This window comes from Wasmannia auropunctata, unplaced genomic scaffold, assembly GCF_000956235.1.
Source record: "Wasmannia auropunctata unplaced genomic scaffold, wasmannia.A_1.0 LD336001.1, whole genome shotgun sequence".
Classification (NCBI taxonomy): domain Eukaryota; kingdom Metazoa; phylum Arthropoda; class Insecta; order Hymenoptera; family Formicidae; genus Wasmannia; species Wasmannia auropunctata.
In genome coordinates this window covers 209,077-222,537 of record NW_012026889.1, presented here as the reverse complement: position 1 = coordinate 222,537, position 13,461 = coordinate 209,077, and the positions used below count along the sequence as shown (strand labels likewise).

Below are 13,461 nucleotides of genomic sequence, written 5' to 3'. Positions count from 1 at the left end.
AATCGACTATAACTGATCAATATTTTCTTAAATTTTAAGTCTTAAGTCTCATTGTAAACATAAAAAGGAGAATTCTCGAATATAAACCAGTCTCTTGAGATCTTGTAAACCATCACTTTCTTAATATATAGTAAGAAGAAATACTGTATCAAAACTGAAATAAATTTATTTTTTTAAATGAAATTATAATATTCGCAAATCTTACAGTATAAAAGATCTCATCATGTCCGTTCAAAAGAGCAAAATTTGCTTTTAACTTGTAGGTCATGTGATGCAACTTTATCTCAGGCCTCTAATATAGAAACGGTGAAGAATGATCTCTTGATCAATGAAAGAGAGTCAATATAATATAATATAATTCGTCAATGATTCGATAACGAGCCATTGTTGGATCTACTATTCATAACATCTACATTCATATACATCTACTATTCACAACATTTTATATCAAGAAAGAAAATTAATTAAATTCCAATCAAGAAAATATCTTACGATTGTAGAAGTATTGTATTTTCAATGGTGCGTGCACATCTTTTAAATTTAAAAAAATATAAAAAATGACAATCACCATTCATATTTTGTTGGCACTTCCTGCTGTTTTCAAATATGATAGAGTGTCGAAGATAAAAAAATGAATTAAATCGCGTGTCATTAATCGCGTCTGACGGATTATTAGCAAGAGACCTGAGTGAAGCTGATGGCAGCACGTTCTTGATCTTTAGCGACCAGCCGATTACTGCCGCAGCAAACCAGTCAGACCAGACTGGACCAGACCGACTCCCTCTGTCGGTTTCAGCTACGCTACCGACAGAGGCGGCAAAGATCAATGACTGCAAAAGATGAAAGGCGGCACGCCGGCGTTTGCAGGTCTCGCAACGGCTCTGTATAAGTGACGACACCTAGGCTCACCTGCTCAGGGTCGTTGCAATACTATCGAGAAAATTGGAAAAATTCAAGGAATTTTTTTCCATTGAAGAACATAAGAGAATTCCCATCAAATTATTGGAAAACTATAATTTTGATTTCCATCGCATTTTTCATTAGAAGCACAGTTATTTCTGTTTCTTTTTAAATACTAAGACCTCGTTATTTTAGCAGACTTATCTCATTAAGACCGCGTTACTTTAAAAAAATCAAAGTTTACGTCCATTTTTTTAATGACATTTTAAGAAAATTAAATAATTATTATTACATTCTCTCAATTGATTATAATTTTTTTTATTATTATAAGTAAGTATAAAATATCTCGAAGAATCGATAGTCAAACATCGATTCGAACATTTCGCTTGCGATTTGAATATCGTTCACCAGGAGTTCCGCTTTATCATCGATAACGGCTTCGACGCATCGCCGCAACAACATCGATACCGTTTCCACTTCGACTATCATCCCTAGGTAGAAGTGACAACGGGAATAGTGATAGCGTATGGTAGCAGCCGCCGTGAATGGGCGGCCAGAGTGCAACATGGCGGACTGCGAGTCGGAGGTGCACCGCTTGCCAGCCGTGAACCAGGACGGCAGTGCGAGGAACGTGACGGCGGCCGTGACAATGGTGAACAACAACGCGCGCGTACCGCAGCATCCGCCGGCCGCCGGACCGGACAAGGACCCGGTCGGCCAGGGGCCGCGGTGCGTAACGATCTACAAGACGGAGACGGGCTTCGGGTTCAACGTACGCGGCCAGGTCAGCGAGGGTGGACAACTGCGGAGCATCAACGGCGAGTTGTACGCGCCGCTGCAGCACGTCAGCGCGGTGCTACCGCGAGGCGCCGCCGAGAAGGCCGGCGTCCGCAAGGGCGATCGTATCCTGGAAGTGTGAGTAGAAGGATCGTGTGATCCCTTCCGCCCGCGTTCCCGATCCGCGCCTCGCCGCCTCTCGGTGAACCATCTGCAGGAGAACGCTCGACTCCCGACGAAAAGTCGCCCTGACGAAAACGCGAGGTGCGCTCCGACGCGACACCGACGCGGCTCCGATTACGAGAACGCTCTACGTCAAATTGCGCTGGAGTTCAAACTGGAGTAACTCATAACTGCAGCCCGAAGAGAATTAGACGCGCGAGACGCCGCGTTGCTCTTGGCGCGTTTTTAAGTAAAGACCCGATGTTGTGGATGTATTTTCACGCGAGTACTAAGAATATATTTGACGAATTCTGAGGTGCTGTTAAATGAAAGATTTGCAAAAGGGATGACGTAGGAAACAAGGATATATATTATATATCATAGATAGATCAACACGTTTCGATGCTCGAAAATAAAGTCAAAGTTTAATTTTTGTACTCCATCAGGAGTTATTACAAATTACTGAAGATTCAACTATTATTTTTATACTCTCAATATTTATAAAATTCGTTTTTGCTTTCTGTATAACATGTGCTGCATTTAGTCTTATTATCACATACAGTGGTGATAATAAGAAAGATATGCATGTAAGAAACGTAGCACACTTTTTTCACAAGGAGAATAATATAATCTCTCGAGGCTATTAAGCGAAAGATTTGCAAAAGGGATGACGCAGGAAACAAGGATGTATAGATCAATGCGCTTCGATACTCCAAAATAAAGTCAAAGTTTAATTTTTGTAGTCCATCACGGATTATTATAAATTACTGAAGATTCAACTATTATTTTTGATACTCTCAATATTTATGAAATTCGTTTTTTCTTTCTGTACAGCGTGTATTTGTACTTGTTATCACGTATAGTGATAATAAGAAGGATACGCGTATCAAGAAACGTAGCACATTTTTCTTCAGGAAAATAATCATCTTTGAGACACAATTTTTTTTACATTGAACATAAATATTTCCATAAATTCAGCGATAAAAATGACAGCTTCAACTTCTAGATACTATTTGACACTGTTTTTAAAAATCATTTATCATTTTTATAGCACATAACATTTATTTTCCTTGTCAAGAAAAATTTACATTAATTTTATTTATTAGTAATTAATTGTGGAAAAGAAAAAGAAAAAGAAATGTATAAATGTATTAAATGAAATTCAATAGACCTTAATGATTCTGAAAAATAATTATAACTTGTGTGTTCTCTTAAGTCGAGGAAATCGTTTTACTTTATGTAAAGTTTAAATATGAAAAAAAAACTCGAAATTTACAAACAACAATTTGCAAATAACTGTTGTTATTATGCCGTTTAAACATTTTCATCTCGAAAAATCTCAGTAAATGCGTCTGCGACCCCACGCATTGTTCTTTTAAGGATATCTAAATGTCCTTCGACTTGTGAAATGCGATTACAAATGGATCTGAATCTTTACATTCGCTTGACAATCGGAATTTCGCGTTTCGCTTACGCGATCAATTATTAATACGCTACGTACGTTCAAAGTACGTATTAACGTTTATTTAAGGTACTCCATGAGGACACATTAATCGCTCGCCATCTGTATGCATATTCATCGAGGATCAGTTGCTTATATAGCCGCGCTTGGCAACCGAGTCCCGCTCGGTAGCGTGTATGTGACTCCTCAAGGATTACAGCTCTAGCCATCGCACACAGACGTAAAAGGGCAGATTTAGATAATCTTCCAATGCACTCTGATCCCCGGTGCGCTCAGAAATCTTTTAAGATATTAACGATCTTTTAGAGAGCGTTTTAACGTAAATTATCTTCTTTATCTCTTTCTAGAAACAGGACTATAGCCTGACTCAACTGACGTCGAGAATTTTATCGCGTTCTGCGTCAGGAATATATCGACTAGTCGAAATTTTCGCTTTATCGTGGGGCTTATCAGAAAATACAGGGGCGTCGCCTCGGGCGTCGCAAAGATACAAATTACACATTGCGCGTATAAACTTTTGGACGGGATAATCGTCGGAGAGGACTATCACAACGCTAACTGACGTCGGCGAGATAGAGTACTCCGAGAGAACGGTGCACACATACACGTGAGCGTGTATCCGCTTTGCAAATTCTGATGTAAGAACGATAAAAACAAACGTGCACGATGCGTGACGAACGATATACGTTCAGTTCTGTTTGACGTTCTCGTTTGCGAAGCTTAACAAACGCGACAGTTGCAAAATTTATCGTGGTCGCAAGCTTCAGACCGATTCCCAATCGTATATATAGACTGGTCAATTTCAACGAATTTCTCGCTATTTGTTAACCGATTAGCTGTCACCAGGACGAATCAATGTCTTATACGGGAAGAGAATGTACCAGAGATACCTTCGAATCTTATCTCGCCAGTAGTTTCATTTATCTCTATTTTTTAATCCGACATATATAATAAATAGATACACGCGCCTCAGAGTTATTTCCCTCGACTCACGTTAACGTTGAAAAGATCGCGATACCTAATTATGATAAACGCGACGCGCGCGAACATCTTTATCCCCGTGAATTAACTGTTACTTACCTAGCCAAACTGTCTGAACTCGCCCGGTGCATTTACAATTTTCGTCAGCGCGGGGTCGTTAGCGCCGTTGGATTTGCATACCCGATCATTAGCCACGTACCCTGTGCGCTCGGTGGCGGAACCTCTCCCCCCGTCTCCCCGTGTTCCGTTTAATTAAAAGCTAATTTGCTTAAAACATTACCGCCTCCGTCCCGGTCGAACTTATTTGCATAGAGTTTTATTTGATGATGTACACTGCATACACCCCGTGCGACGCGCGCGGCTCATCCTTGATAAATTCGATTTGCTACGACGACGTTATACAGGCGGTAACGCGCGGAGATAAAGTCGCGCACGTAGGAATTGAAAGCCGATGACACATCGCATCGATCTCGTGGAAATTTTTCCGCTTTTTCCGCGACGCTTGTTTTAGATAGGTATGACGCAAATGTGACATCCAGTAGGATTAAATAAAGGGCCACGCGCGCGCGCGCGCCGCGCGATATCTTTATTTCGATAGCAACGGAGTCGACTTACGATTAAGAGAAGCCGTGTGCACAAGGAAGGAAAGTGTGGCGATATCCGATACTATCGGTGTATCGCACTTAACCAGTCTTGACGAGATTAAGCAAATCCTGACCGTTTGTCACGGCGTATCCGCACGTCGGCGATTGGTGTGCTGTGACAGAGTCTGATATGTTTACGGCCCTCGCATGCAGGTCCAAGGTTCCTGTAAATTCCGCGCGGTTCAAGGACGCGGGTCTTTCGAGGGATCCATCGATTTCAGCAACGTCGTTTTGCGCAGTTTCTCATCTCCCGCGAAAAATCGAAAGGGAACCTTCTCCCTCCTCTTTTGCCTCCCCACGGCTCTCACCGGCAACCCAACGACGCCTGAAGGAGGTCTCGCCGAGATTCTCGCTTCGTCACGTCCTCCTCGCGTATACCCTCTTCCCATTAATCTCGGCGTATATCATCGCGCGAACACCGATCGAACACACTCTTGCTTTCACTCGTCCAATTTTGCGGTTTCTACCGTCTACACTCCGGCTTCTGCAGCCTACTACCGCTCGCAGCGTAATCTGATTTCATTGTTAGAGGATTTTTAAAATTGAATAATACGTTTTAAAACTTCTGCCGATGTTCTTTTTATCTTTATATATCAGTAATTTTTTTCCAGCGATAACTGTCGTTTATGTAAGAGTTTTAACGATAATCGAGCGAGCTATGCGCTTCCTGTTTATCTATTCATATTCTATATGACTTCTTTTCTTACGTTCTCATGTTAATGTCCTTAAGAGGCTTGCTCGTCGTATGGTTTCCACAAAAGTTGTTTTACGCGCGCATTACGTAGCCTCGCCGCGCTGAAACGTGTTTTCGGATCATCGAGGAAATTCAATACTTGGCCAATAAAAACAACTATCTCGATCGAAAGTCAAGTTGAATTAAACAATGGACCATCATCGCGGCGTTAGCTCGAGATCGCCGGTTCGACGGTGGCTCTCGTTTTAACGAGCGACGATAAGTGAATATTACACAAAAGGATGCCGCTCTCGCCGCGTGCATCCGATAAAACGAACAGTCATTCGTTCGGAATTGCGTTCGATCATTAAGCCCCATTAGACCATTAACTTAGGCGCGAATCATTACGCCTCGCTATACGCCTTATTGTCTCGATCGCCGCGCGATTAGCGGGTCCCGGACGTGCCTCGCGAATGAGTTTCGGACGGCAGACACGGTCACGGCGTAATCCGCTCACGATCACGAAGAAAGGAAGCGCCGCGTGTGTATCGTCGACAACAACACGCACTCGAATGCTTATAAATATCATGCGTCTGTGTGCCCGCGACGAGTGCCCACACACTCTCGCTCGAAGCGCATTATCTTGTAGCAGATTAGCATACATGTAGTGTGCCGTTATTGACCGATCGCCCGGTCTAATTTCGTAAGCGGACGAAAAGTATTTTTCGACACCATATATTCAGCGCCTTAATACGTGCGCTTTAATCACGCGCCGAAAAAGAAAAGAATCTATATTTAGCGAGTGCAATGCCGGCATTCGCGCTTGACGCTGTGCTCGAATCGAATTAATGCTTCGCGCAATTCTGACTTCAGCGCTTAGTGCAATGCTCCCGTGTGCGCTGCGGTCAAATTCAAAGCCCCTCTTCAAATCCGGTATTTAATATATATACTGTGTATAGCAATTAAATTGTATATTACGTATATAAAATTTGTTACGTCAATATGTTTACGTTTTAAAATTTCATTACAATCGTGTAAGATGTGCGATAAGCGGGGCAATCGGCGATCTCGAGAGCCCGAGAGGTCCAGACGATAGATAACAGCCAGTTCCCACCCGGTACGCATTTCGAGATAGCAAAATGTTATAAAGTGCGCGACGCGCCTTTCCTTGAATGCAGACGTGGAAATCCGTGGCGGGTCGACATTCGTCGACCTCCGGGGAGAGCCGTGCCTCCGCGTGTGAACCAATCGCGTCGGGCCTTTCACCGGTTGGAATTCGAAACTCGTGCTAAAAAAGGCCGATTACCGGTATCCTATTCCCTTTCGACTGGCTACAACTGGCGGTCGAGAGCCGCCGACAACGACGTGTCGCGCGAAAGCGAGATTGGCCGGACCTCGTCGCGACCTCGTCGAAGGCCTGCCTGTTGCTCCTTTCGTCGGCGGAGAGTCACCGCCGAAGGAACCGGATGTGCGTCGCGCGCAGATCGTCGTTCACCCGCGAATCTCTCGCGATCGCGCGATCGCCCCGTGAATAAAAGTTACGCGCACGTCGCGGTTCAGCTTGTGATTAGCGCGCTATACGGCGCGATAAGAACGTGAAATATGTTGACGTGTTACATGACTGCGCTGCAATGCGAGTGGATCGAGAATCGCAGGCGGTGGAATTCCGCCGGTGCGCCGCAATCGCAATTGAGGTCGGTCGAAGTTGCGAATCGCGTGTATTATACGACAAGTGTATCGGCGACGCGAGGGGAACGTGTACGTATCACGCGAGTGGTAATAACGACGTCTTTCTATTTGCAGGAACAACGTCAATGTCGAAGGCGCCACTCACAAGCAGGTGGTAGATCTGATCAAATCGGGCGGCGATGTCCTCACCCTGACCGTTATTTCCGTGACGCCGCAGGAAGCGGAGAGGCTGGAGCCATGCGAGGATCTGAGGTAAAGGAGACAATATACTCTTGGAAGTCTCGCGCTATTTCGACGCGAGAACTTGAAACTTGATACGTTTGATGCTCTCGATATCGTCGAAATATTTCACGATTATCTCGCCGATAAGACATTTGAAATAACAGCAACTCTGATAGTAAGTGGCAATCGTGCAATCTATCTAGATTGATCGATTAAAGCACACATACGCGCGCGCGCGCGCGCGAGTACATTCACATCAGCGTTATGAGTGCGTTATATTTTTGTTTAGCTACGCGTCGGTGGACTACAGCGAGAAGCGATCTCTGCCCATCAGCGTGCCGGATTATCACGTCCGCGAGAGGAAGCACGAGCGTTACGTGGTCTTCAACGTCCACATGGCCGGCAGGCACTTGTGCTCGCGCCGGTACAGGGAATTCGCGGCGTTGCATATGGCGCTGAAGAAGGAGTTCATAGGCTTCAATTTCCCGAAGCTACCGGGAAAATGGCCATTCCAGTAATGCCCTCACGCTTAATTTCGCACGCCGACGCGCGGATCGACGTCGCGTCGCGGAATGAATGGGTTCCATTCATTATCGCGGCGCGTCTCACAATCATTGCTTCACTGCGATCCTCGCGTTTTGCATGTTTCTTCTTGCGCAAAAAAAAAAACTCCGATATACATCTCTTACGCATGTATCTCGGAGAATAAGAATTTCTTGTTCGCGGTTGTAGATTGAGCGAGCAGCAGCTTGACGCGAGAAGACGCGGTCTGGAGCAGTATTTGGAGAAGGTGTGCGCGGTGCGCGTGATAGCGGAGAGCGACGCAATGCAGGAATTTCTGACGGATCGGCTGGAGGAGGACGGCGACCAGGGCCCGGCGGTGGATCTCAAGGTTCTGCTGCCCGATCGCGAAGTCGTCACCGTCACCGTGCCCAAGGCGGCGTCGGTGAAGGATGTCTACGACGCGGTTTGCTGCCGAGTCGGCTTGGACGCGGAAACCGCGAAGTACTTTTACCTGTTCGAGATCGTCGAGTACAATTTCGGTATGTGCCAAAATGTGTCTGTTTTATCCCTCATAAATTCCGAATAAATTTACTGCGAACTTATCTGCGACTTAACGCGACTATTGTGTTGCAGAGAGGAAGTTGCAACCTCACGAACATCCGCATACTTTATACATTCAGAATTATTCGACTGCCAGCGCAACGTGTTTGGCGATAAGGAGGTGGCTCTTCAATGTAAATAGGCCTCTAAGCGAGCAGGCGTTGACTTGGATATTTTGGCAAACAATCGACGAGGTGAACAGGGGTCACATCACCGCGGGAGAGCGGTTGTATCAGTTGAAGGCTCTGCAGGACGCGTCGAGAAAGCACGAGGTTCGTACCTCCGAATGAAGAAAATTGACTCATAAATCTCAGATCACACAATGGTAAATGTTGCGTTTTACATTGAGATCTTACGTTTGTGTGCAGTATTTGAAATTAGCGAGGGAACTTAGTGGGTACGGCGACATCGTGTTTCCGCATTGCGCGTGCGACTCGAGGAAGGAGGGCCATGTGATACCGGCGGTGGGCATGGCGGCCTTCAAGTTGCACGCCGCGAAGGAGGACGGCACCCTGGAGTCGCAGGTGGTCGAGTTCCAATGGAGCACCATCGCCCGGTGGGAAGTGGACGAGGACGGGATGGCGTTCTGCTTCCAATACACGCGCCAGGACAATCGTCCGCCCCGCTGGCTCAAGGTCTTCACTCCTTACGTGAGTAACCCGGCCGATCCTTTCGCGAACCGCGAAACTTCACGCAGGCTCGCCTTCACTCGGTTCATTTACCCTGGTGATGTTGTGCTTGCAGTATACGTTCCTCTCGGATTGCTTCGATCGAATAGCCGAGGAAGCGAAGTGGGACGACCCAGGGGAATGACGTAACGTACGACGCTAAGAGGTATCCGGTGTTAATAAACGTTGCAGAGGGTCCTCTTTCACTGGATATCTCGCACCCGTCTCTTGGTAGTCGAAAACTTTTTCTTACTAGGATTAGGGCAGTTCTTTAGAAACGGTACCGATTTAGCGTAGTACCTTTAGCATATCAAATTTTCCATCAGTTGGCTTCGCCGAACATTACCAATGCTGTGCACCGAGAGAGCGTTTGCCCACCGGTTATCGTCGGAAGAGTCAAACGCATATACGATGTGTAGATACGTACATCCCAGTGAAACAAATGCTGCTACGAGAGAGACAAAATTCGATTGGATTACCGCGACGCTCGCAAGTGAGAACGGAATGTGATTGTATAAATTTAAACCTGGATTTTCGTTGTACGCCACGCTCGTCCATGACCTGGTGAGGGAGTCTTGGCGTAGCTAGAATTAGCGCGCAAGAAAAAAATAAATCTGGTTTTTATCGATATACGTACAGCTGGGACTTTTGTTTCGTCGATAAAACAACGTGCCGTTTTTCCCCTTCGTTACGACGAGCATGAAAATTGCGCACGTGATGGCATATAAGAGAATTACGTTAGTGTACAGATACGTATAATCTAAAATTATACTACGGGGATACGGTCGTGTCCGCCTAGAAACTACCTATCCTTCTGGCCTATGAATTATTATGTATACAGCACGCAACTCGTTTTCCGGCGAGAGAATCGATCGTCTTACGTAAAACGTTCCTCCTTGTTCGCCTAACGAACCCGAAACTCACTTTCGTTGGATCTACACGTTTAAAGGGCAGAAATGATTGCATTTTCTAATGTGCAATATTTTATAAATCAATAATCATTCGTCAATTTCGTTACGCAGGATATTTAAAAAAAAACGAGAGGCACCGCTTTCGCACGTTTGTAAAGGGATCTCAATTAGTAGTCGACAGCGCGCGTCCAATTTTATCGCTGTGGTAGATTTCACTCCATATATTCCTCGCGATTAAGAGCTTGTAAAATGAGACGCCAGAAAGTCTGGGACGTCCGAGAGAAAAGAAGAAATAGATACATATCACATTCATCGACGACTTTATCGTAAGCAGGATCGGCTATATTCTTACTTCCTCTTTCTTCTTTTTAAACTATCCTGTGTAACAAACGCGATTCCTATTAACGCACGCGTGGCTACGGCAGGTAACCACGTGTCCCGTAATCGATATGTAACGTATCGATCAGTCCTTTACACATTTTGTTAATTCATTAGTATGTATAGAGCATTAGCGTTGATACAAAGTAGAACAAAAAAAAAAGCTGTACATATTAACGTTACAAATATATACTTTTTTGAGAAGAAACTCATTATTGTCAGTTGTGTATAACATGTGTGTATGCGTGCGTGCGTTTTGATAAGATCGAGACAACGGCTCGATCGCAAGATGTGTAATAGCTGGGTGTTCGCGTATAGTAACTAAAAGTGATCGATTATCACGCGAACGATTGTGCGCGTGAATCGCAAGTGAATCGGATAAGTAAGAGTCGAGGACTATTTTTGAACCGACGTTCTCGATTGAGAAACTTTATCTCTCGGGCTACTCTCTTCCCCTCCCCCTCCCCCCTCTTTAGTGAATTTATAAAGATACTGTACAATAGAAAATGCGGCATTAGTGCTCATCTCTCGATTACGTAAGCGGGATTCAGCAAGGGAGGAGGAGACGTGAAAGAAACTCGGAACAATAATGTAATAAGGTCGCGTGGTTTCCTCTATTACCTTATACGAAGGCAGAATAATACTCACTAATAATGTTAAAAGAGATAATAACAAGCAAGTAAGAAATATATAAGGGTAACGTTGGCACATACTCTGCGCGTCGCGGGATTTTGCGAAAGGCCGCAAAAGGACGCGTTTGGCATTAGATATCCACAGTAGAAAGCGAATATTTGGAGCGAGTTCTCTCATGCACGTTAAGCTCATTATTTGGTATACGTTCGTTTTTTCTCTCTCTTCTTTTCTTTTTTTCTTTTCCTTATATAATGTATGCATCCTGCTTTCTCGCAGCGCTTAAATCCACTCGTTCTAAACATGTCGCTTACTTAACTGCGAGCAGTTCTCAGCAGATAATAAATAGACAGATAGATATATTATTACCGTTAACGTTTTTAAACTTTATTCATGGAGTGTCGAGCGCGTGCGACGAATGTACGGGAAATGTATGTGGCAATGTAAAATCCGAATGTAGTGAGAGAGAGAGAGAGAAAAAAATATATATATATGCTTGCGACAGAGCATAGTTATAATACTGTTAATGATAATAGAAATATAGAGCATAATATAGCGTAATTATAATCGAAGCGCGCGAATATCCGAGTGAACACACACATATAAGACGATCGATATACGATGTGATATATTCGCGCGTGCACCTATAGATATTCGATCGAGCGGACAAGACAGTTACAATAATGGTTTCTATTGTTTTGTCGATAGAGAAATAGAGAGAGAGAGAGAGAGAGAGAGAGGAGAGAGAAAGAGGCAGGTTTTGCGAGGGAATTGTGCAAAGTGATCTGAATTGTAGTTAGCAATACGTACGTTTGGAAACTGTGTTACTGGTGATAAAGTAAACCGAGTGAGAATCTTCGGGTGAGATCCACCCAACGTTTATATATAATTTAGGATCTATACAAATGAGGGAATTAGCGAATGGCAGCTCTATTGCAGTAATGCGTCTAATAATACTTCCGCACTATCTGATCTATTTGATCATGCAGGCGATATATCGAGAAACTCGAAGGTCTCATCGGTTATTATATTACCGGCGGCAAAAAGATTCTCTCGAAATACGCGTCGAGACTTTTCCGTGATTTTTTTTTTTCGATCGGTAAAGTAATCGAACGAATAATTTTCGGATCGGAAGAGAGAGTCTGTGGCGAAATAGGAGAAGCCACAGTGTGTTTAAAGAATGGCAATAATATGTATTTATAATGAATCTGCGTGTGTGTTAATTGGTAGAGTTAATTGGTAGCGGGTATTTTTCGAGAAAATGCGCGCGGGAAAGGGGGAGGAGAGCGGAGATGATGATCGCAGAGATACGTCCAAGTTGAATTGGTGACTTCTGATGCGAAAGATCTGAAAATAGTCGGATGATATTTTGTACAGTTTTTAAAAATTATCTTTATCTTGCAGTATTTTTATTGCGATTCGATCAACGCCTTATGACAGTTTTAGCGTCGTAAGTTGAACGAATGCGTCGAAAATTGTCTTTCATTTCTGAAGCTGTTCGATAAAAAAATTTTGCTTCTTTTTATTGTTTTTTTTTTTCTTGCGAGATCTCTCACTATATAGGAAATCAAGCAATTGTTTTGTTATCTCGTTAATTAGCGTGCTAACGAGTCTGTCAGACGCAGAATGGCGAATTAGATAGTTTAATTTAATTATTGTTATTACAAGACCATATCATTACGGTTAACTCTCTTTAGGCGTTAATTAAAATATTCTGTATAATCATAGTACGTAATAACAAATGCTCCAATTTACCGTATGAACATCAGTTTGCGAAAGCTGTACGTTTGCTGTAAAACTAGTGTTTCGACTTAGCGCGAGAGAGGTATTATTCGATTTCTTTATGAGCCATCTTGAGAAGCGTATAATAAAAACAGAAGAACTATAGAACTCTTTGTTTCCTGTGCCTCTTTTAATGGAGCCATCCTGCCTACTATTATTATAATTGCGCGTATCATAGACGAAATAACGCGACAGATAGAATCTATGCGCGATACAATTGTTATTACGCAACGCGAGTATAATCTGAAATGTATCTTATGACGCAAAGCGCACTCGCACACCATCACACACGAGCAAACGATTTCGAGATGAAATAACCGCGGCTGCTTTCTCAGCGCGCCGCGTATATTTGTTCTACGAAAAAGAAGAATCCAGATAGAATCTTGAAAATTTTCATCGCAAAATAGAGAATTATCAATGAGATCGCCGTGTCGTCTTTTTCCATTAACTCGCCGCGTTCCCAGACGTGGAATCAAAC

The 13,461-nt window shown here is 43.8% G+C and overlaps 1 protein-coding gene across 1 annotated transcript; it reads left to right on the top strand.

The window, feature by feature from the left end:
- Positions 1-1,457: 1,457 nt before the first annotated feature.
- Positions 1,458-13,091, top strand: LOC105453215 (sorting nexin-27). The gene is made up of 7 exons (XM_011694976.1): positions 1,458-1,815; positions 7,403-7,540; positions 7,800-8,024; positions 8,243-8,553; positions 8,648-8,886; positions 8,983-9,264; positions 9,359-13,091. The coding sequence occupies exons 1-7, from the start codon at positions 1,466-1,468 to the stop codon at positions 9,425-9,427; spliced, it is 1,614 nt and encodes a 537-aa protein (XP_011693278.1). The 5' UTR covers positions 1,458-1,465; the 3' UTR covers positions 9,428-13,091.
- The last annotated feature ends 370 nt before the right edge of the window (positions 13,092-13,461 follow it).